General features: G+C 45.2%; 3 protein-coding genes across 3 annotated transcripts; 1 reads left to right on the top strand and 2 right to left on the bottom strand.

Moving 5' to 3' along the window:
- Positions 1-11,112: 11,112 nt before the first annotated feature.
- On the top strand, positions 11,113-14,794 carry LOC127298431 (RNA polymerase II C-terminal domain phosphatase-like 2). Its single transcript, XM_051328280.1, has 8 exons — positions 11,113-11,970; positions 12,081-12,560; positions 12,662-12,875; positions 13,275-13,432; positions 13,529-13,599; positions 13,700-13,805; positions 13,884-13,981; positions 14,399-14,794. Exons 1-7 carry the CDS (start codon positions 11,482-11,484, stop codon positions 13,911-13,913), a joined length of 1,548 nt encoding a protein of 515 aa, XP_051184240.1. The 5' UTR covers positions 11,113-11,481; the 3' UTR covers positions 13,914-13,981; positions 14,399-14,794.
- A 1,041-nt stretch (positions 14,795-15,835) lies between these two features.
- LOC127304441 (uncharacterized) lies at positions 15,836-16,674 on the bottom strand. Its single transcript, XM_051335129.2, has 2 exons — positions 16,377-16,674; positions 15,836-16,281 (listed from the first exon to the last, which is right to left on the bottom strand). The coding sequence occupies exons 1-2, from the start codon at positions 16,590-16,592 to the stop codon at positions 16,069-16,071; spliced, it is 429 nt and encodes a 142-aa protein (XP_051191089.2). The 5' UTR covers positions 16,593-16,674; the 3' UTR covers positions 15,836-16,068.
- A 4,680-nt stretch (positions 16,675-21,354) lies between these two features.
- On the bottom strand, positions 21,355-22,196 carry LOC139831155 (dehydrin DHN2-like). Its single transcript, XM_071820514.1, has 2 exons — positions 21,895-22,196; positions 21,355-21,785 (listed from the first exon to the last, which is right to left on the bottom strand). The coding sequence occupies exons 1-2, from the start codon at positions 22,108-22,110 to the stop codon at positions 21,570-21,572; spliced, it is 432 nt and encodes a 143-aa protein (XP_071676615.1). The 5' UTR covers positions 22,111-22,196; the 3' UTR covers positions 21,355-21,569.
- Between the last annotated feature and the right edge of the window lie 370 nt (positions 22,197-22,566).

The following is a 22,566-nucleotide window of genomic DNA, read 5'->3' as shown; positions in this document are numbered from 1 at the left end:
CCCAAGCCTATGCCATTTGTGTCCACCATAACTACCTACTACATGGTATTTTTCTGCCATTCCAAGTAAATACTTCGTGTGCTACCTTTAAACAATTCAAAATTTATCATCCCTTATTTGTGTCAATGTTTTATAGCTCATGAGGAATTATGTGGTGTTTTATCTTTCAATCTTGTTGGGCAACTTTCACCAATGGACTAGTGGCTTCATCCACTTATCCAATAACTTTGCAAAAAGAGCTGGCAATGGGGTTCCCAGTCCCAATTAATTAACTTTCATAATTTTACAAATAGACACTCCTCCATGGTATGTGATTGTTGGACGGCACCCGATGATTCTGTTAGCCATGGCTTGAGAAAGCAAAGGTGGGGAGGAGTGTCATCTAAATAAAACTAAAATAAAAAGGCACTCCTTCATGGTATGAGATTGTTGGCAGGCACCCGAGGATTCGGTTAGCCGTGGTTTGAGAAAGCAAAGGTTGGAAGGAGTGTCAACCAAAAATGAAACTTTATGGGAGCCGCTCTTCGAGAGTTTGTCTGGCAAGGGGGTTAGAGTACCTGCTACCATTCGTTGACAACAACAAACACCTCTCAAAATGTTACTTTTATTCTCTTTATATGATTTCAAAACTGAAAAAGCTCTAGCACATGATTTAATCCCTGCTTCCTTCTGCGAAGGGCCTGTATTTTACTTTATGTTGAGTCAGTAAACCTATTTCCCTCCATCTTAAGCAAGCATTTGAGTTGTTGTGATCAAACCATTTATATTGTGATTTACTTCATCATGTCTTTTATTCTTCCTTGTTTAGTACAAGTTTTATCTGAATGAATATAGCTTTGAAGGTTATCAATGATTATGAGGAGATTATTATGATTGAGTATGCAAGTTGTGCCATATAAGCTTTAACATAGTATGTTTATTGTTCTCTGACCAAGAACGAAGTTTGCCATCACCAATTATGATTTCTTATGCACCTTTATTTGTGATTACCTTTTACTTGTTTTAAGTTGAATTATATGAGGAAGTTGTTTACTAGAATGTCTTGTGTGAATTGATATGATGCTTCTTGTCCGTATTTTATTTATCGACTCTTCACTCCATAAACATGTGGTCCTGTTTACCGAGTTCAGTTTCGCTTGGGGACAAGCGAAGTCTAAGCTGGGGGGGAATTGATACGTCCATTTTGCATCACTATTTTATATCATAATTTGCTGTTATTCATTGATATATTTCATATTTGAAGATGATACTTATGTTATTTCATCTATTTTGCATGTTTCATGATTATTGGAGGATCGCGCATCGGAGTCAGGATTCTGCTGGAAAAAGCGCCGTCAGAATGCAATATTTCGGAAGATCAACAATTGATGGAAATTATCTGAAAAATCCTATTTTTCCAGAAGACGATGAGAGCCAAAAGGTGGAGCCGAGGAGGGCCGCCATGGGCCCCCCTCATAGGCCGGCGTAGGCCCTGCCCTGGCCGCGCCGCCATGTGAGGAGGGCGCCCACAGCCCCCTCTGGCCTCCTCTCGTTCGCGTACATCTTCGTCCCGAAAACCTAAGCTCCGCAGGATAGTCGCGAAGAGTCACAGCAGCCTCTGCGGGGTGATACGTCTCCAACGTATCGATAATTCCTTATGTTCCATGCCACATTATTGATGTTATCTACATGTTTTATGCACACTTTATGTCATATTCGTGCATTTTCTGGAACTAACCTATTAACAAGATGCCGAAGTGCCAGTTGCGGTTTTCTGCTGTTTTTGGTTTCAGAAATCCTAGTAAGGAAATATTCTCGGAATTGGACGAAATCAAGGCCCAGGGGCCTATTTTGCCACGAAGCTTCCAGAAGTCCGAAGACGAGACGAAGAGGGGCCACGAGGCAGCCAGAGCATAGGGCGGCGCGGCCCCTGCCCTGGCCGCGCGGCCCTATGGTCTGGGCCCCTCGCGCCGCCTCTTGACCTACCCTTCCGCCTACTTAAAGCCTCCGTGACGAAACCCCCAGTACCGAGAGCCACGATACGGAAAACCTTCCAGAGACGCTGCCAACGCCGATCCCATCTCGGGGGATCCAGGAGATCGCCTCCGGCACCCTGCCGGAGAGGGGAATCATCTCCCGGAGGACTCTACGCCGCCATGGTCGCCTCCGGAGTGATGTGTGAGTAGTCTACCCCTGGACTATGGGTCTATAGCAGTAGCTAGATGGTTGTCTTCTCCCCATTGTGCTATCATTGTCGGATCTTGTGAGCTGCCTAACATGATCAAGATCATCTATCTGTAATTCTATATGTTGCGTTTGTTGGGATCCGATGAATAGAGAATACTTGTTATGTTGATTATCAAAGTTATATCTATGTGTTGTTTATGATCTTGCATGCTCTCCGTTACTAGTAGATGCTCTGGCCAAGTAGATGCTTGTAACTCCAAGAGGGAGTATTTATGCTCGATAGTGGGTTCATGCCTGCATTGACACCTGGGACAGTGACAGAAAGTTCTAAGATTGTGTTGTGCTGTTGCCACTAGGGATAAAACATTGATGCTATGTCTAAGGATGTAGTTGTTGATTACATTACGCACCATACTTAATGCAATTGTCTGTTGCTTTGCAACTTAATACTGGAGGGGGTTCGGATGATAACCTGAAGGTGGACTTTTTAGGCATAGATGCAGTTGGATGGCGGTCTATGTACTTTGTCGTAATGCCCAATTAAATCTCACTATACTCATCATGATATGTATGTGCATGGTCATGCTCTCTTTATTTGTCAATTGCCCAACTGTAATTTGTTCACCCAACATGCTGTTTATCTTATGGGAGAGACACCTCTAGTGAACTGTGGACCCGGTCCAATTCTCTTTCTTGAAATACAATCTACTGCAATACTGTTTCTTGTTTTCTGCAAACAATCATCTTCCACACAATACGGTTAATCCTTTGTTACAGCAAGCCGGTGAGATTGACAACCTCACTGTTTCGTTGGGACAAAGTACTTTGGTTGTGTTGTGCAGGTTCCACGTTGGCGCCGGAATCCCTGGTGTTGCGCCGCACTACATCCCGTCGCCATCAACCTTCAACGTGCTTCTTGGCTCCTCCTGGTTCGATAAACCTTGGTTTCTTTCTGAGGGAAAACTTGCTGCTGTGCGCATCATACCTTCCTCTTGGGGTTCCCAACGAACGTGTGAGTTACACGCCATCAAGCTAGATTTCTGGCGCCGTTGCCGGGGAGATCAAGACACGCTGCAAGGGGAGTCTCCACTTCTCAATCTCTTTACTTTGTTTTTGTCTTGCTTAGTTTTATTTACTACTTTGTTTGCTGCACTAAATCAAAATACAAAAAAATTAGTTGCTAGTTTTACCTTACTTGCTATCTTGTTTGCTATATCAAAAACACAAAAAAATTTAGTTTACTTGCATTTACTTTATCTAGTTTGCTTTATTTACTAGTACTAAGATGAGTAATCCTGAAGTTGAAGTTCGTACGTTTAAGCAACAGGGGGAGAATGTTTAAGAGATGCTTGGTATAAAATTAGTAACGCCCATAATAGGTGCACTAAGAAACACTCCACCACTATTTTATTCAGGAATTTTTATGTTGGTATCTCTAGCTGGAATAGATATGTTCTTGATAGTCTCGCAGGAGGAAACTTCTTAAGTACTCCTGCATTAGAAGCTAGTTGCATTATTGAGAGTCTATTTGGAATACCTCCTGTTGATAAAGTTAAAACTGAAATCTCTCTTGAAGATGTTATGAAAAAATTGGAAACCATAGAGAAAATTTTTCCAAGTATTGAAGCTAAATTGGAAATGTTACTTGATAAAGCTGATGAACTTGATAAATCCTTAGGAGGAATTGATGAAAGAATTAGTGTCCTAGGAACTTGTTTTGACCATGATGATCAAATCAATAGGATTGATGAACTTGAAAAAGCTATGGGAACCTTGGGTTCAACATTTTCTTCTCTTAAATATAAGGAGAAAGCTTATGTGGGTAAGGAGCAAAAGTTTATGTATGTCTCTAAAGTGCCTAAACGAAAGAAGTATTACTATAGGCCTAAGATTGACAAAGGCCTTAGTACCACTGCGGATGGGGGAGCTCATAATAACGATACACCACCCTCCGATAGTACTTGATACACACTTTCTGCGCCTAGCTGAAAGGCGTTAAAGAAAAGCGCTTATGGGAGACAACCCATGTTTTTTTACCTACAGTACTTTGTTTTTATTTTGTGTCTTGGAAGTTGTTTACTACTGTAGCAACCTCTCCTTATCTTAGTTTTGTGTTTTGTTGTGCCAAGTTAAGCCGTTGATAGAAAAGTAAGTACTAGATTTGGATTACTGCGCAGTTCCAGATTTCTTTGCTGTCACGAATCTGGGTCCACCTCCCTGTAGGTAGCTCAGAAAATTAAGCCAATTTACGTGCGTGATCCTCAGATATGTACGCAACTTTCATTCAATTTGAGCATTTTCATTTGAGCAAGTCTGGTGCCATTTTAAAATTCGTCAATACGAACTGTTCTGTTTTGACAGATTCTGCCTTTTATTTCGCATTGCCTCTTTTGCTATGTTGGATGAATTTCTTTGATCCATTAATGTCCAGTAGCATTACGCAATGTCCAGAAGTGTTAAGAATGATTGTGTCACCTCTGAATATGTTAATTTTTATTGTGCACTAACCCTCTAATGAGTTGTTTCGAGTTTGGTGTGGAGGAAGTTTTCAAGGATCAAGAGAGGAGTATGATGCAACATGATCAAGGAGAGTGAAAGCTCTAAGCTTGGGGATGCCCCGGTGGTTCACCCCTGCATATATTAAGAAGACTCAAGCGTCTAAGCTTGGGGATGCCCAAGGCATCCCCTTCTTCATCGACAACATTATCAGGTTCCTCCCCTGAAACTATATTTTTATTCCATCACATCTTATGTGCTTTGCTTGGAGCGTCGGTTTGTTTTTGTTTTTTGTTTTGTTTGAATAAAATGGATCCTAGCATTCACTTTATGGGAGAGAGACACGCTCCGCTGTAGTATATGGACAAGTATGTCCTTGGTTTCTACTCATAGTATTCATGGCGAAGTTTCTTCTTCGTTAAATTGTTATATGGTTGGAATTGGAAAATGATACATGTAGTAATTGCTATTAATGTCTTGGGTAATGTGATACTTGGCAATTGTTGTGCTCATGATTAAGCTCTTGCATCATATGCTTTGCACCCATTAATGAAGAAATACATAGAGCATGCTTAAATTTGGTTTGCATATTTGGTTTCTCTAAGGTCTAGATAATTTCTAGTATTGAGTTTGAACAACAAGGAAGACGGTATAGAGTCTTATAATGTTTTCAATATGTCTTTTATGTGAGTTTTGCTGCACCGGTTCATCCTTGTGTTTGTTTCAAATAAGCCTTGCTAGCCTAAACCTTGTATCGAGAGGGAATACTTCTCATGCATCCAAAATACTTGAGCCAACCACTATGCCATTTGTGTCCACCATACCTACCTACTACATGGTATTTTCCGCCATTCCAAAGTAAATTGCTTGAGTGCTACCTTTAAAATTCCATCATTCACCTTTGCAATATATAGCTCATGGGACAAATAGCTTAAAAACTATTGTGGTATTGAATATGTAATTATGCACTTTATCTCTTTATAAGTTGCTTGTTGTGCGATAACCATGTTCACTGGGGACGCCATCAACTATTCGCTGTTGAATTTCATGTGAGTTGCTATGCATGTCCGTCTTGTCTGAAGTAAGAGCGATCTACCACCTTATGGTTAAGCATGCATAATGTTAGAGAAGAACATTGGGGCGCTAACTAAAGCCATGATCCATGGTGGAAGTTTCAGTTTTGGACATATATCCTCAATCTCAAATGAGAAAATTATTAATTGTTGTTACATGCTTATGCATAAAAGAGGAGTCCATTATCTGTTGTCTATGTTGTCCCGGTATGGATGTCTAAGTTGAAGAATAATCAATAGCGAGAAATCCAATGCGAGCTTTCTCCTTAGACCTTTGTACAGGCGGCATAGAGGTACCCCTTTGTGACACTTGGTAAAAACATGTGCATTGTGATGATCCGGTAGTCCAAGCTAATTAGGACAAGGTGCGGGCACTATTAGTATACTATGCATGAGGCTTGCAACTTGTAAGATATAATTTACATGATACATATGCTTTATTACTACCGTTGACAAAATTGTTTCATGTTTTCAAAATCAAAGCTCTAGCACAAATATAGCAATCGATGCTTTTCCTCTATGGAGGACAATTCTTTTACTTTCAATGTTGAGTCAGTTCACCTATTTCTCTCCACCTCAAGAAGCAAACACTTGTGTGAACTGTGCATTGATTCCTACATACTTGCTTATTGCACTTATTATATTACTCTATGTTGACAATATCCATGAGATATACATGTTACAAGTTGAAAGCAACCGCTGAAACTTAATCTTCTTTTGTGTTGCTTCAATGCTTTTACTTTGAATTATTGCTTTATGAGTTAACTCTTATGCAAGACTTATTGATGCTTGTCTTGAAGTGCTATTCATGAAAAGTCTTTGCTATATGATTCACTTGTTTACTCATGTCATATACATTGTTTTGATCGTTGCATTCACTACATATGCTTTACAAATAGTATGATCAAGATTATGATGGCATGTCACTCCAGAAATTATCTGTGTTATCGTTTTACCTGCTGGACGAAAGCGTAACTAAGCTTGGGGATGCTGATACGTCTCCAACGTATCGATAATTTCTTATGTTCCATGCCACATTATTGATGTTATCTACATGTTTTATGCACACTTTATGTCATATTCGTGCATTTTCTGGAACTAACCTATTAACAAGATGCCGAAGTGCCGATTCTTTGTTTTCTGCTGTTTTTGGTTTCAGAAATCCTAGTAAGGAAATATTCTCGGAATTGGACGAAATCAACGCCCAGGGGCCTATTTTGCCACGAAGCTTCCAGAAGTCCGAAGACGAGACGAAGAGGGGCCACGAGGCAGCCAGAGCATAGGGCGGCGCGGCCCCTGCCCTGGCCGCGCGGCCCTATGGTCTGGGCCCCTCGCGCCGCCTCTTGACCTACCCTTCCGCCTACTTAAAGCCTCCGTGACGAAACCCCCAGTACCGAGAGCCACGATACGGAAAACCTTCCAAAGACGCCGCCAACGCCGATCCCATCTCGGGGGATCCAGGAGATCGCCTCCGGCACCCTGCCGGAGAGGGGAATCATCTCCCGGAGGACTCTACGCCGCCATGGTCGCCTCCGGAGTGATGTGTGAGTAGTCTACCCCTGGACTATGGGTCCATAGCAGTAGCTAGATGGTTGTCTTCTCCCCATTGTGCTATCATTGTCGGATCTTGTGAGCTGCCTAACATGATCAAGATCATCTATCTGTAATTCTATATGTTGCGTTTGTTGGGATCCGATGAATAGAGAATACTTGTTATGTTGATTATCAAAGTTATATCTATGTGTTGTTTATGATCTTGCATGCTCTCCGTTACTAGTAGATGCTCTGGCCAAGTAGATGCTTGTAACTCCAAGAGGGAGTATTTATGCTCGATAGTGGGTTCATGCCTGCATTGACACCTGGGACAAGGATGAAAGTTCTAAGGTTGTGTTGTGCTGTTGCCACTAGGGATAAAACATTGATGCTATGTCTAAGGATGTAGTTGTTGATTACATTACGCACCATACTTAATGCAATTGTCTGTTGCTTTGCAACTTAATACGGGAGGGGGTTCGGATGATAACCTGAAGGTGGACTTTTTAGGCATAGATGCAGTTGGATGGCGGTCTATGTACTTTGTCGTAATGCCCAATTAAATCTCACTATACTCATCATGATATGTATGTGCATGGTCATGCTCTCTTTATTTGTCAATTGCCCAACTGTAATTTGTTCACCCAACATGCTGTTTATCTTATGGGAGAGACACCTCTAGTGAACTGTGGACCCCGGTCCAATTCTCTTTACTGAAATACAATCTACCGCACATCTTGTTTTACTGTTTTTACGCAAACAATCATCTTCCACACAATACGGTTAATCCTTTGTTACAGCAAGCCGGTGAGATTGACAACCTCACTGTTTCGTTGGGACAAAGTACTTTGGTTGTGTTGTGCAGGTTCCACGTTGGCGCCGGAATCCCTGGTGTTGCGCCGCACTACATCCCGCCGCCATCAACCTTCAACGTGCTTCTTGGCTCCTCCTGGTTCGATAAACCTTGGTTTCTTTCTGAGGGAAAACTTGCTGCTGTGCGCATCATACCTTCCTCTTGGGGTTCCCAACGAACGTGTGAGTTACACGCCATCACGGGGTGGAAAACACCAGAGAGAAAAGAGCTCTCCGGCAGGCTGAAATCTGCCGGGGAAATTCCCTCCCGGAGGCGGAAATCGACGCCATCGTCACCGACATCGAGCTGGACATCATCTCCATCACCATCATCATCATCTCCATCACCATCACCGCCGTCTCCACCGCTGCACATCGTCACCGCTGTAACAATTTGGGTTGGATCTTGATTGTTTGATAGGGGAAACTCTCCCGGTATTGATTTCTACTTGTTATTGATGCTATTGAGTGAAACCATTGAACCAAGGTTTATATTCAGATTGTTATTCATCATCATATCACCTCTGATCATGTTCCATATGATGTCTCGTGAGTAGTTCGTTTAGTTCTTGAGGACATGGGTGAAGTCTATATGTTAGTAGTGAATTATGGTTGAGTAATATTCAATGTTATGATATTTAAGTTGTGGTGTTATTCTTCTAGTGGTGTCATGTGAACTTCGACTACATGATACTTCACCTTTATGGGCCTAGGGGAATACATCTTGTATTCGTTTGCTAATTGCGGGGTTGCCGGAGTGACAGAAACCTGAACCCCCGTTGGTATATCGATGCAGGAGGGATAGCAGGATCTCAGAGTTTAAGGCTGTGGTTAGATTTATCTTAATTACTTTCTTGTAGTTGCGGATGCTTGCAAGAGGTATAATCACAAGTATGTATTAGTCCTAGGAAGGGCGGTGCATTAGCATAGATTCACCCACACAACACTTATCAAAACAATGAAGATTAATTAGCTATATGAAGCGAAAGCACTAGACTAAATTCCCGTGTGTCCTCAAGAACGTTTGGTCATTATAAGTAAACAAACCGGCTTGTCCTTTGTGCTAAAAAGGATTGGGCCACTCGCTGCAATTATTTCTCTCGCACTTTACTTACTCGTACTTTATTCAACTGCTACATCAAAACCTCCTGAATACTTGTCTGTGAGCATTTACAGTGAATCCTTCATCGAAACTGCTTGTGAACACATTCTGCTCCTCGTTGGGTTCGACACTCTTACTTATTGAAAATGCTACGATACACCCCCTATACTTGTGGGTCATCAATGGCGCGGGCCATGGGCAGCGTGGGTCGTGGTCGTCTGCCTTTGCAGTAGCGGGCGGAGGCGGCGCCGTGGTGGTAGGTGGTCGGCCGACCTTTGCGGAGGAAGGAGAGGCCGCTCGATGGCGGGCTGGATTGCTGGGAGGCCGGCGGCGAGATGCGCTGCCATGTTGTGATTGCTGCAGGCTGGATCTGGGCCAGGCAGGCAGGGATCTGCCGGCGGCGGCGCGACGGTGTCCTCTTGGCGGTGCTGGCCACGGAGAGGCGGCGATGGTGGCTCAATCTGGGGCGACGCGAGCTGGTGGGCGACAGGCTGGTGGTGACGAGATCCCCGCATTGGGGGTGGGATGGTGCGGGTTGCGGGCCTGGATCTGGACATTTCTTTATGGGCCTTGTTGGGCCCGAGATTTGCGGGCCGTTTTGCGGCTGCCTTTCCTACGTCTAGCGGCTGGCGTACCCTACCACCTCTGCGTATGGACCTCGTGGGCTCCTAGGCTACGGATTTCCGGGGGTTGATGGTAGAGGGGTTCGAGAGGAATCCTTGTCGGCTGGTCTGACACCGATGCAGCAACGCCTGCGGGTGTTGCCTTTCCTTCTTGGAGGGCATCGTGGATCCCCGGTACCACCTAACTCCGAGTATCGGGGGAAACCCTAGGTCCAGTTCGCTGGTCCGAGCAGCAGCGGCGTGTTGACGTCGTATCCCTTCCTGAAGGTGTTGCCTTGGTACTTGGTGATCCGTGGTGGGTGGTAGGAAAACTTTGGAGGACGTCGACAGTTGCGGAGTGCCATCGTAGTCGATCTGCCATTAGCTTCCTTTGTATCTTCCCTTTCAGTTGGGCATGTTTCTGCTATTGCCCCAACATTTTTTCTTTGTTTGAGCTCTTGTATAGTGTGGTTGCTTTATTTATAAAGCAGGACGAAAGTCTATTTGGAGGAAAAGATCTTGTTTCATAGCTATTGGTCGAAACCGAAAGCCTCTGCCTTTGGATCGGATTCTTGCACCTGCCACGAGAGGCACGAAGCCACTCACCCCATTGTTGAATTTCTTCCTTTTCAGCACTGCAGCCACCCTCCAGGTGGAATAACATACCACAATCAAAGCAAAAATGAGGTATTTTCTCATACTTTACATCAAACCATTTGCCCTCAACCTCGTCTTCTGAATCCTTCAGCATAACTCCACGAACCAAAGGTTTTGAAACCTGAATTTCAACCCTTATCCAAAGTTCTTCTCCCCAGGGGAGTCCACATCCACATCCGCAGACAAGTACTTGCCAATCAGCTTCGCATACACCTTATTCATCATGTCCAGAGGGAGGTCAAGGACTCTCACCCATACAGCCATTTTCTCGAAGACCATGTCGGATGGACGAACCTTTCCATCATACTCCTCCAGCAAGATAGCATTGAAGTCGAATTGCCATGGGCCATTCTTGGTCGCATGCTTCCAATCCCCCTCTGAACCGAAACGGACGACGAACCTGTTGTCCCCCATGTCTTTGAAATGTGCTGGTTTGTGCAGGCCCCATGCGCGCTCCATCGCACGCTCCAAAGCAGAGATCACCAGCTTCCGGGGCGTGCAGCCTTTGACAACCGCCGCCCATCTTGGCTTCGGGACATGTTCAGATCCCACGTCCCTTGATCACTAGCCCTGACGCCTCCTTGTCCGTGAGGATGAGACCTCCCAACCTTGCCGACAAGGAAGCTGACACTTCCTCCGAGCCCTTCGCCGGCGAGAGAGATGGAGCCCGGCGGACTGCCACATCCACCAGCCTTGAACTCGAAGAAGCCATGACGAACCAGCAACACCCCCACCCGCAGCAGCACGCATGGAGTCGAAACCGAGGACCCAGCCGGCCAAGGGCAAGCGCGCCGCCGCGATCGCCGTCGCCCCCGCAGAGATATAACCGCCCCCGAGAGAGAAACTCTAGCCCTACGCACGATCGCCTCCCGATCGCCCTCTTGCGTAACTCACGCTCGTGGTGGACCCGCCCTACGAAGGCAGCATGTCGACGGCGACTCTCGGTATGGAAAAATTCCTTCGCCTCTGACTCCGATTGCGGGAGAGTCTAGGATAGTGCATGCCGGTTCCATATATATTCGTATTCCCTACCAACCAACAAGTCGGAAACCCCCAGATCAATCGTCCCCAAACCCAAACCCAAACCATGGCGGCGGAGGCGGCCGACTCCGTCCACCCCGCGGATACTCCCATGAAAGACTGCTCCGGTGATCCGCCCGTGCTGCCACTCTCCACTCCCCTCTCTCCAAGCACGGCCTCGCCCACCGGCGCTCGGACCTTGCCCGTGTTCGAGCGTGACGTGTTCCTTGGCAACGTCGACGTGTTCCTTCCACCGGGGACACCATCATCGGGTTCCGGTGTGTTCCCGAGCAACGAGATCCGGATCAGCCGCCGGTCAACCGCCAGCAGCAGGTGCCCACCGCTGGCCGTGCTGCAGGTGATCAGCGCCTACTCCTTGCGCTGCAAGCTCCAGGAGAACACGCTGGACCTCCATCCCGGATCCGTCCTGCTCGGCAACCTGCACTCCACCTGCTGGAACCAACGCATGGTTTGTATACACACTTTCCAAGCCAGATCTTTAGTCAATTTTAAATTGGTTGCAATTGTTATAGCCTATAGGTTTATAATATATGCTTCTCATTGATTGTGGTTTTCTAGACCGCTGTGGTGGCGGCTGGGGAGGAGGAGCTGCACCTTGTGGCTATGCAAAGCAAGGTCAAGGGTGTCCCAAGTTTCTGGTGTTGGTCTGCACAAAAAGGGCTCTACACGGCATGCCTTGGGATGCTCAACCAGCGGCGCCTTGCCATTGTGTTTGATCTCGACCAGACCCTCGTGTCTTGTTACAACGAGCAAACATTCAAGACTCTCACGAAAAAGATCGAGTCATCCTTGGAGAATCCTGAACTTGCTGATGATACGCAATTGGCACTTCGCAATCAACTCGGTAATGTCTCCAAGGATCAATTATTTCTCAAGGAATACAAAGAGAAACGTGCTATCACTGTCGGTGATGAGATTGTGCGGAGCCAAGATGAAAAGAGCATGCTGCATAAACCTGGCGGGCTGCGACAAGTTATTGTTCGGCCCGTGATCAGGGTCCCGACAAGGAATGCAGTTCTGACTTGCCTCGACCCAACGGTATATATGATTTGCTTGGACATTCTGCAAATCACCAAAATATCCTTTATTTATTGCTGTTGAGAAAGTACTCACCTGCTGCAACATTATATGTCATCCAGGATGCTGAAAGTAGTTACTTTGCAAACATACGGCCTGGTTGGGATGACTTGAAGAGTTGCCTGATTACTGCCAACGGATTCAGAAGATATAAGGTCTACGTATGTACAATGGCTGGTACATATTATGCTCTTGAGGCATGGAGACTGCTTGATCCAGAAGGCAGATTGATCAGTTCAGAGGAGATTTCTCAGCGCTTAATATGTGTGAGGCGAGGTAAAATTTAGAGTGACTTTAATTTTGACTATTCTTATTTCATGAGATCCTCAGTGGATGCATTCCAAATACTAATAGCTAGGATTCATAGAGATAAGTACGTTTGATCACTAGCTACCGAGTATTCTTAAGTAGTAATTTGTTTCCATAATGGGAGTAATCATGCTTTTTGGGGAATGAGAATCTTTAGCTACTATTGCTTATAATTTAGATTAAAAAAATAACAATTTGGAATATTTGTATCATCATATATGTTGGTTACATGCACAACTACTATAACATCCTTAGGTACAAGTAAAAGAAACATTTGTTGATGGATGGAAAATAGAATAATACTTGACTGTGTTTCTTGCTTGTTCCACATTCACCTTCTTTTTATTTTATTTCGTTGACTGTCAGGTTCCAAAAAGTCGCTTCAGCACGTGTTCCGAAAAAGTTTATGCCATCCAAATATGGCCATTGTGATTGATGACCGCCTGGATGTTTGGGATGAGAAAGATAAGAGACATGTTCATAATTTGCCGGCCTACAATCCATCAGTTGCCACTGAAGACAAGGTGATTTATTTGCATCTAAATGCGTGCCTTTCTTAATATCTGTTGAGAACAAATCTGGACTAGTTCTAACAGGCTGCATGTATTTTAACTGATCAGGTGGTGCATGGTCCCAATGCGCTTCAGATTGTAAGAAGTATTACACGAAAAGTTCAGAAAGGATTCTTCAGGTTTATATAAAAGACAATACGATATAGCCTGCACACTCTCGGTATTCTATCTATTTTGGCTGTCTGTCTCTGTTTAATCACTGGGTTATATATCTTGTAGCGAGTTTGATGGGATGCTTCTGAAAGCAGTAGATGAACTAATGTATGAAAATGATGTACTGGATCTCCCATGCACTCCAGATGTTGGCGACTACCTACAACTGAGGGTATTTTCTTGCTACCTTTGTATTGCTTGGTCCGTGACTAACAATCAGGCATTTATAACACTTGCTATTACATTCCAGAACAACAAGATCGTAATTAAGACGCAGTGATGCCTCTATATCACCCAAACATACAAGTAGTGCTGAAGTACCAAATGGGAGCAAGAATTAATGGAGAGGTAAGTTTTCCAATTCTTTCAGTTTACTTGTTACCCTAAATCAGAATGGGAGCAAGAATATAATGTGGCCAATTATGCCATCTGAGTATAATGTTGTAATGCGTGCACATTCATTTGTTTCAATATCTCTGAAGTGCCTCGCAAGAAAAGCCCCCAAAGTCAGAACTTGCGGTTAGCTAAATTTTTTTTCTTGTTGCCGATGGAGTTTTGCTGCAAGTGACAATTTATGTAGTTCATGACCTGATGATCAGTAAAAAGTACTTTTTTCATTTGATCAAAATATCAAATCTCAAATTCCCTAATGTACCCTATACTCATGCACTTATGTACTTGTATTAGTTTTCATGCAGCCCGATTTTCATGACTGTACACATGAGAACATTCTTATGACTAAACTAAATAATTTCATTCTTGCAGATTGGCCTGGTTGGTTTATCTAATCAAGTAGGCCGGCAAGGGATATTAAGTTTTCCGATAAATCTGGATCTATGTTGAGCCAACTTAATTCAGCTGCGATAACAGAACACTTCAGACTTTTACCGTTGATCTTCTAGAGCTGCTTTGTTTAAGATAGCATGGTAATACTTAGTGGTGTGCATGCGTGCATGGAGAACTTCTAGAACTGGATCATGTACAGATGGACTTGTCCGAGACTTAATTTTTTTAAGTTTTGGATATATTTTGTAATCTATAGGGTTCTATGGGCTGGCCCAATAATTACAGCAACACAGAATCCACCGAGGACAACACACCGTACTCAGCATTTTAAATTATACACATCAAGATATTAACTAGCATCCCACATTTTGGCAAGTTATATACTATAATTACGTATAGTAGTATGTTGATGGAAATTTAATTCGTCTTCTGGGTGCGTATGCTCCCTCTACAAAAGAATCATATTTCGAAGTGTCGAAAATTTTTGACAAAAAAATTTACATGTACATATGTGTGTTCGTCAAGTTTCACGAAAAACCAATATTTTTTATGGTCCATGTAAAAACGAGAAAACTTATCTTGTGAAAATCATTATTTTTAGCATTGAGTTTTTTCTTTTTTACACACATCATATGATAAGTCGATTTTTTATGAAACGATTTTGTGAGCGCGTGACACATGAAGATGTACGTGCAAATTTTTTGTTTCCATTTTTTGAAATTCAAAATATGTGTATGATGTATTTCAAATAGAGGGGGTATATGCTCCCATTTTTCAAAATAGAGGTAGTATGTTGAACAAAACATAGCTGGCTATAGCGACACTTTTTTTTTTTGAACTGGCTATAGCGACACTAGTTAAACAATTACAGTATATATTTGTTTCATTGGAAGGAGGAAATTTTGGAGCGTGCCTTATATCATAAAATAGAAATTCTGCGGTTTCAGACTTTTATGTAGCATGAATATCTAATTAGCTAGGCCCAAAAGCTAGGCAAACCGGCTGGTTGGTCCCTCGAAGTACAGCTGGGCATGGGCAGCCTGGCTCGGATGACCTGGGCCTAAAATCTTGGACCGGGCCAGGCTCGGGCCTGACTTTTGAGTCCGAACTCGGGCTAGGCCTACGCTTGCATTTTTCGCGGTTTTGGTAAGGTTCAGGCCGGGTTTTTTTTGGACCGGGCCGGGCTTTTGCCAGCTCGGGCCAGGTTCGGGTTTGATTTATAGGCCCGACAGTCAGGCCAGACCGGAATTCAGACTTGACATTTTAGCATCGGGATTTTCCGAGCTTGGCTCAAAACCGGGCCTAGCCCGAGTTTTGCCCAGGTGTACCTCGAAGCGACCTCGAAGCGACGTAAAGATAAACCAAATATTTATTTTTGCCTCACACCGATGCATGAGCCAGCATACCAAAATAATATACAACACGAATATATATTTTATTTCGATGGAGGACATATACATACATACACATCGGTTACACATGCATAACGCTCACACCAACATCACCGATCATGTCGGTGTCACGAACACGCCGTCCACACGTCGTCTCATCGCGAGACAATTTATTCTACAGCCCATCACTCGGTCCATGCAGCATGCATGCTCTCGAGCATGATGCAGTGCAAACAAGGCTGGAACAGAGATAGCAGCTCAGTGCTGCCCGCCGGGAAGCTTCTCCTTGATCTTCTCCATGACGCCCTTCTTCTCACCGGTGGCCTCCACACCAGTGCCGTGTGCGCCGGTGGTCGCCGCCGTCTGCTGCTGCTCGGCGGCGGTGTCCTTGTGGCCTCCTCCGGGGAGCTTCTCCTTGATCTTCTCCTTCATCCCCTTCTTCCTCCTCCCGCCCTCGCCGTCGTCCTCAGACTGTGCAGACACACATCATCACAACATAATTAGTCGTCAACCATGACTAGCTACGGTAGAGTAAGACTGTGAGAAGGAGAGGCGCGCGTACGTACCGAGCTGGAGCTGGAGCTGCCGGAGCGGCGCAGCACGCCGTCGGTCTTGTGGTCGTCCTTCATCGGCTGGAGCTGCTGCCTGCCGCCGGTACCCGCAGCAGCGGCGGCGCCGTGTGTTCCCGTGGGTCCGCCGGTGACGCCGCCGTGCCCGGCCACCGGCTGGCCGTACTCCTCCACCTTGTTGGTCTCGTGCCCGTGCTGCCCCTGGTACTCCATTGTCGTCGATTGGCTTACACTATGATAATGACCGATCTGCTGGTGATGTCTTGAACTGTTGCGAGTTGCGATGCAGAGAAAGTGCAGGTGAACTGGTTATTTATAGCCATGGGCCTCTCCCTTGCACAAAAAGGGTACGTATTCGAGTTCGAGATGCACACTGACAGCAATAATGCTACACTTACGGGAACAACTTACGGGAAAATATCTACAGGATTACGTGCCTGCATCTGGGTGGTTCCGATCGGTTTGGCCTCCTTAATTTTAGGATCGTGGGTTTGTTTCAAGTCTCCACGTCTGCACGTAAGTGATTCCCGTAGAAAATTTTGCGTAGGTGTAGCATTGTTACACTGACAGTAGCTGGCAGGAGTAGGGAGGGTACGTGTGCCTGCACGTATGGGCCTCTCATTATCAGGGAGTGGTTATCCTGCCAATAAACAAAGCTGGGTGTGCATGCCACGTACGTCTTCGGCTTCTCTCGAAGGAGGTGACTCGAACAATGAGTTCATAAAAGTTGGGTACAGCTTGCGTGCAAAATATGTTTCTGATTTTGAAGGCAAATTAAGACATGAACGATCATCGGGGCATGCATATGCACAGTAATTCCACGTAAGGCGACGGTGTATGTGTGCCCACAGTGGTTATCGGTATAGCTTCAAGCTGCCATGGACAACGGTCCTGATCTTTAGCCATCGGCATAACGTCATGTTGTAGGCAATTTAGTCGATGCCAGAGAAGGTGGAAAACAACATATTACAATGTATTATGTCTAGCTTGATTTTTGCGACATATTAAAATTTAAAAAATTATGCTCGGCGAACGTGGCCACATTAGCAAGATGACTCACCCAGAAAGTACAGTTGCTAGGATAATTTCATGGTGGACCCTTTCTAATTTTATTTTATTATTTTTTGGTAGAAAATATGTCCGTCGCTACCCTAGATGACTGCCTATGATCGTGTGGCGCCGCCACCGCTAATTCCAAATGTTCCTGCGTGATGAGTCTCCTAAAATTATGGAATCATCAAATTTACCTCGCAAATATGGGATTAAGGCCAAATCTAGCAATACTGTGAATTACAATAATCTTGTCTCCACCCGTTTTGGTGCAATATTTGTCTGCCACAATGACTTTTCTCGGAACACTGATGGAGAAGCTAAGTTTGTGCCCATAGATTTTACATCATTCAGATCCTAGTACAAATCACTTTTTTCGATAAAGGATGCTTTATTACTTGTGATAAGCAATTACATCCAGCCTCTGCATAACCAGGATGCACACACCTGTTCTAGTTTGTGGAACCAACAGTATATGAAAAAGAGGCGAAATATATATCGAGACGATGAATTTATATAACGCCTAAGGGTATGGTGGAGCTTCAATCCGTAGACTATGCCGCCACCCATGTAGGGAAAAAGTATCCCTCGCCGTAGCCTCCAACCGTGTACAGACCTCCGTAAATAGGTCTCGGTTCTCCGCCCGCTGAAGAGGTGACCATGAACGGAGAATACCTGTACATCTGTAGATGACCTGCAACAAAGAACAGTTTTTATCGTTAAAAATCTTGTCATTTCTACTCAGCCAAAGCGCCCAGATAACTGATAGCGCCCCCACCCTAAGAAGCAACTTAAACCTTGAATCAACACCGTGAAGCCAATTGCCAAAGACATTTGCCACACTAGTCGGGGGATGCAGGGTAGACGCTACTTGGTACAAATCACTAAATAGAACTCTCACAAATTTTTTCAAAACTATCTGCAGCAAAGACGACAATGACCACCAAAAACATTCTAATCAGTTTTCCGATTGGGCCATAATTTCCTCTTATTATACTATGCAATTTCTAGGCAATATGATGATGACAGGGATCTGTTTCCAATCCAGGTGGTAAATATAATGTTTGTCTTTCTTGATTAGAATTTAGAAGTTCCATAATTGTCATTAAACATGATCTTCCTTTTTTGTGTGGGATTAGCCACCTCCACATAAAAGACACAAACCCTTGGTTCTATATATGGTATCATTAATTATTCACGTACTTTGGTATATTTCTTACATGGAAAGGTTCTTAAGCAATATTATATTTTTGTCAAACTCATAAATATTCCTCTTTAGCTAGAGTGGTATGAAAGGTTAGATAGTTTTTGGTTCTACCCAGACATAGAAAAAACAGATTGTTAGATTATTTTGTAAGCAACATTATTCCTTTAGAGTGAATTCCACTTTTTACTATGTAGTTTTGCATTTGTAACACTAATTACCCCGCCAAGTGAAAATTTGTGTAGATTATCCATTTTAAAGGCTTTTTTACCCCCTTTTTTTTTGGTTTGTGTCCATTGGGCAAGGTGTTAGGTGCCGATCGGGGTAAAAAATATCAAAACGTTAGAGCATCCCCAGCCGTTGGGGCTCCCCAGGCCGAAATCCGGCGTTAGTTATCGCCGGATGGATGTATTTTGTGGCCTGGGGAGGCCCATTTTCCCAGCCGCGAGCCCATGGTCGCGCACCCACCGCGTGCATAGCGACGGCGCAGTCACCGGGAAGGGCAATCGTCGGAGTGCCCTCGACGCATTGAACCGTCGCAAAGTGGTCTGGAGAGCCCAAACGACTCGTCGGGAACGGCCGAAGTGGCCTCGATGCGAGAACCGCCGTAATGGAGCACGAACTCCGCGGAAGAGCAACCGCCGCTCTCTTCGTCGAGAGACCTATATATACGGTTTACGACGGCCGACACCATTCATCTGTTCTCTCCTCACCATCCTCCGTCAACCATGAGCGATCTCTCTTGGCCATCGGACACCGATAGCGAGGGGAAGCCGCCTGGATGGCGCCATTGGTGGGATAAAGCTGCATCGTCCAGCAGCGACGTTTCCCCCCCCCCCCCCCCCCCCGCCGGCCAGCGAGGACGAATGGGATGACGACGAGGAGGACGAAGGGGCCAAGGAGCAGGCCGAGGAAGAGGCCGAGGAAAAGGAGGAGGAGGAGGAGGATGAGGAGGACGACGAGGAGGACGAAGGGGCCAAGGAGCAGGCCGAGGAAGAGGCCGAGGAAAAGGAGGAGGAGGAGGATGAGGAGGACGACGAAGAGGCTGAGGACACTGACGAGGAGGAGGACCCAACTTCCTCCGACGAGGAGGTGACGAGCCGGAAGCGTCGCCGCCCCGACGATGAGGCGGGGCCATCTAGGAAGAAGAAGAAGTAGTTTAAGTTTGTTTTCAAGTTTTTATATGTTATTTTTATATTCATTCGAATTATATTCGAAATATATATAATCTATTTATGTTGCACCACTTGAGAGTTCAAAGCTTTCGTTCGACGAGGGTATTGCCGTAGATCGGGAAGACGAGGGTATTGCCGTAGATCGGGAAGACGAGGGTATTGCCGTACAAACCCAGGCCATTGTCGCCGACAAGTTGGGGCCACGCGCGCTTTCGTTTCGTCCGGAGTCCCCGAGCGCTCCCCGGGGGGCCGGGGATGGCGTGGGCTCGCCGGATGGATGGAGGGCCAAATCCGGACGAAAACGAGGAACCGGGGGCGCAACTGGGCCGAATTACGCCGTCCGGATGGAAAAAACGCTCGCCGGGGGCTTGTTCGGGGGACGAGTGGAGATGCTCTTAGTGATGAAGGGAACATATGGATTAAACAAGTTTGAGCATAAATCATCCATAAGACCGTTCTATATTTACATATTTTATCGCTTCACATCGACATGTCATACTTATTTTATCTAACAATAACAAGTAAATGATAAAGTCTAAACCGTGTTTAAAGTCTTCTAAATGAGATATTTTGGTACAAAAAATGCACTAAATGGGGTAATACGTGTCACAAATGCACAACTACAGGGTAAAAAGTGGAATTTACTCATTCCTTTATTATGTATCATAAAGTTATCTTTCCGATGACTATACTTATTTATCTTTTAGGACCCTAAAACTAATGGTGAACACTGTTGCTCTTATTTTATTTTGTTACCACTTCTTTATTTAGTTGAAGTGGTGCTTATTTATATCTGATTCTGCATGATTAAAAAATATGAGTCTTTGTGTAGGAAACTATATCCATGTTCGAGGTGCTAACCTTCATATGTCGCCGGCGCGCGACATCCTCTTTAGCTACAACCTTAGCATATCTGGTCCTGCCGTCTTTTCAACACCACCGTACATGGTTGGACTCTCTATGCACACTTGAATTGAGAATTACAGTATAAGAAGGTTACTCTAACTTACAGAATCTGCAGTTGGAAGGAATTAATTTGAGCATAAGTTGTTCTTCTCTTCTTCTTTTTTTCTTACAATTTTCACTGTTGAAACAAAAAGAAGTTTGTTCGCTTGCATGCCATCACTTGCTTTTTTTTACTTTATCACATGCAAATTATTTGCGTGAGGTATGCAGGCCTCAGGTTCTCAATATGGGACGACTCTCCTGGCTTTAACAATGGACACGACTAATTCTCCATGACATCACCTGTTTCACATGCAAATTATTTGCGCACTTGTGCATTTACACAAATCAGCATGAACAAACAACAGCTTAGAAGTCGGTTGAGCTCTAAATTCTTTCTTGATCAACCTAAAACTAGCAAAAACGTTCAACAATATTATAGTCGGGCCAGTAAAAAGCTCATGGCTTCACTTCTGTGTCTTCAAACGAAACATTGTGTCCTGGAAGGAAAGATGTGTGCATATTGTCCAAGCTCGATTGCTCGAAGCGACGGAAAAATGAACCAGTTTTTTTTCCCTCACACGTACCTTGCATACCAAAATAATATACAACACGAATATGTTTTATTACGATGGAGGACATATACTACATACGAATGTACACACGTCGGTTCACAGCAAGCGTAAAACATGCATAACGCTGACACCGACATCACAGATCATGTCGGTGTCAAGAACACGCGCGCGTCCACGCCGTCGCACGCGCGCGCGCGCGGGACAACTTATTCTCGGCAGGTATGAGTACTGATAGAGTAGCTCAGTGCTGCCCGCCAGGAAGCTTCTCCTTGATCTTCTCCATGATGCCCTTCTTCTCACCGGTGGCCTCCGCACCGGTGCCACTGCCGTGTGCGCCGGTGGTCGCCACTGTCTGCTGCTGCTCGGCGGTGTCCTTGTGGCCTCCTCCGGGGAGCTTCTCCTTGATCTTCTCCTTCATCCCCTTCTTCCTCCTCCCGCCCTCGCCGTCGTCCTCAGACTGCATATATATACCATCACAACAGAGTTAACCAACAGCGCAAGCACAACAACTGAATATCGATGATGTATACAGAGAGAGTGAGGCTGCCGGCCGGAACGGAACGTACCGAGCTGGAGCTGGAGCTGCCGGAGCGGCGCAGCACGCCGTCGGTCTTGTGGTCGTCCTTCATCGGCTGGAGCTGCTGCCCGCCGCCGGTACCCGCAGCAGCGGCGGCGCCGTGTGTTCCCGTGGGTCCGCCGGTGACGCCTCCGTGCCCGGCCACCGGCTGGCCGTACTCCTCCACCTTGTTGGTCTCGTGCCCGTGCTGCCCCTGGTACTCCATTGTCGTCGACTGGTTTCTGGTTTAGTGGTTTACGCTCTGATAATGGTCGATCTGCTGGTGATGTCTTGAACTGTTACGAGTTGCGATTGAGAGAAATCGCAGCTGAACTGGTTATTTATAGCGATGGGCTCCTTTACAAGATTATGGTACACGCAACTAGCTGGCATGGAGTAGGGAGAGTACGTGTACATACACGTATGGGTCTCATTATCATGGAGTGGTTATCCCGACACTAAACAAAGCTGGGACGGAAGCTGTGCATGCCACACAGCCTTGTCGGCGGCGACACGTACATCTTCGGGCTTTCGCGAAGGACCTGACTTGGGCGATGAGTCCATAATGGGTACAGCGTTACATACTAGGTGGAAACTATATATGTTAATCTCCATTTTACAAGGCAAACATTACGGGAAACACATAGAACCTGTGCCGACGGTTTTTTATCGGAGCCGTTGG

The sequence above is a fragment of the Lolium perenne genome, chromosome 5 (genome assembly GCF_019359855.2).
Source record: "Lolium perenne isolate Kyuss_39 chromosome 5, Kyuss_2.0, whole genome shotgun sequence".
NCBI lineage: Eukaryota > Viridiplantae > Streptophyta > Magnoliopsida > Poales > Poaceae > Lolium > Lolium perenne.
The sequence above is the reverse complement of the archived record's forward strand: the minus strand, read 5'-3'. Positions and strand labels throughout refer to the sequence as shown.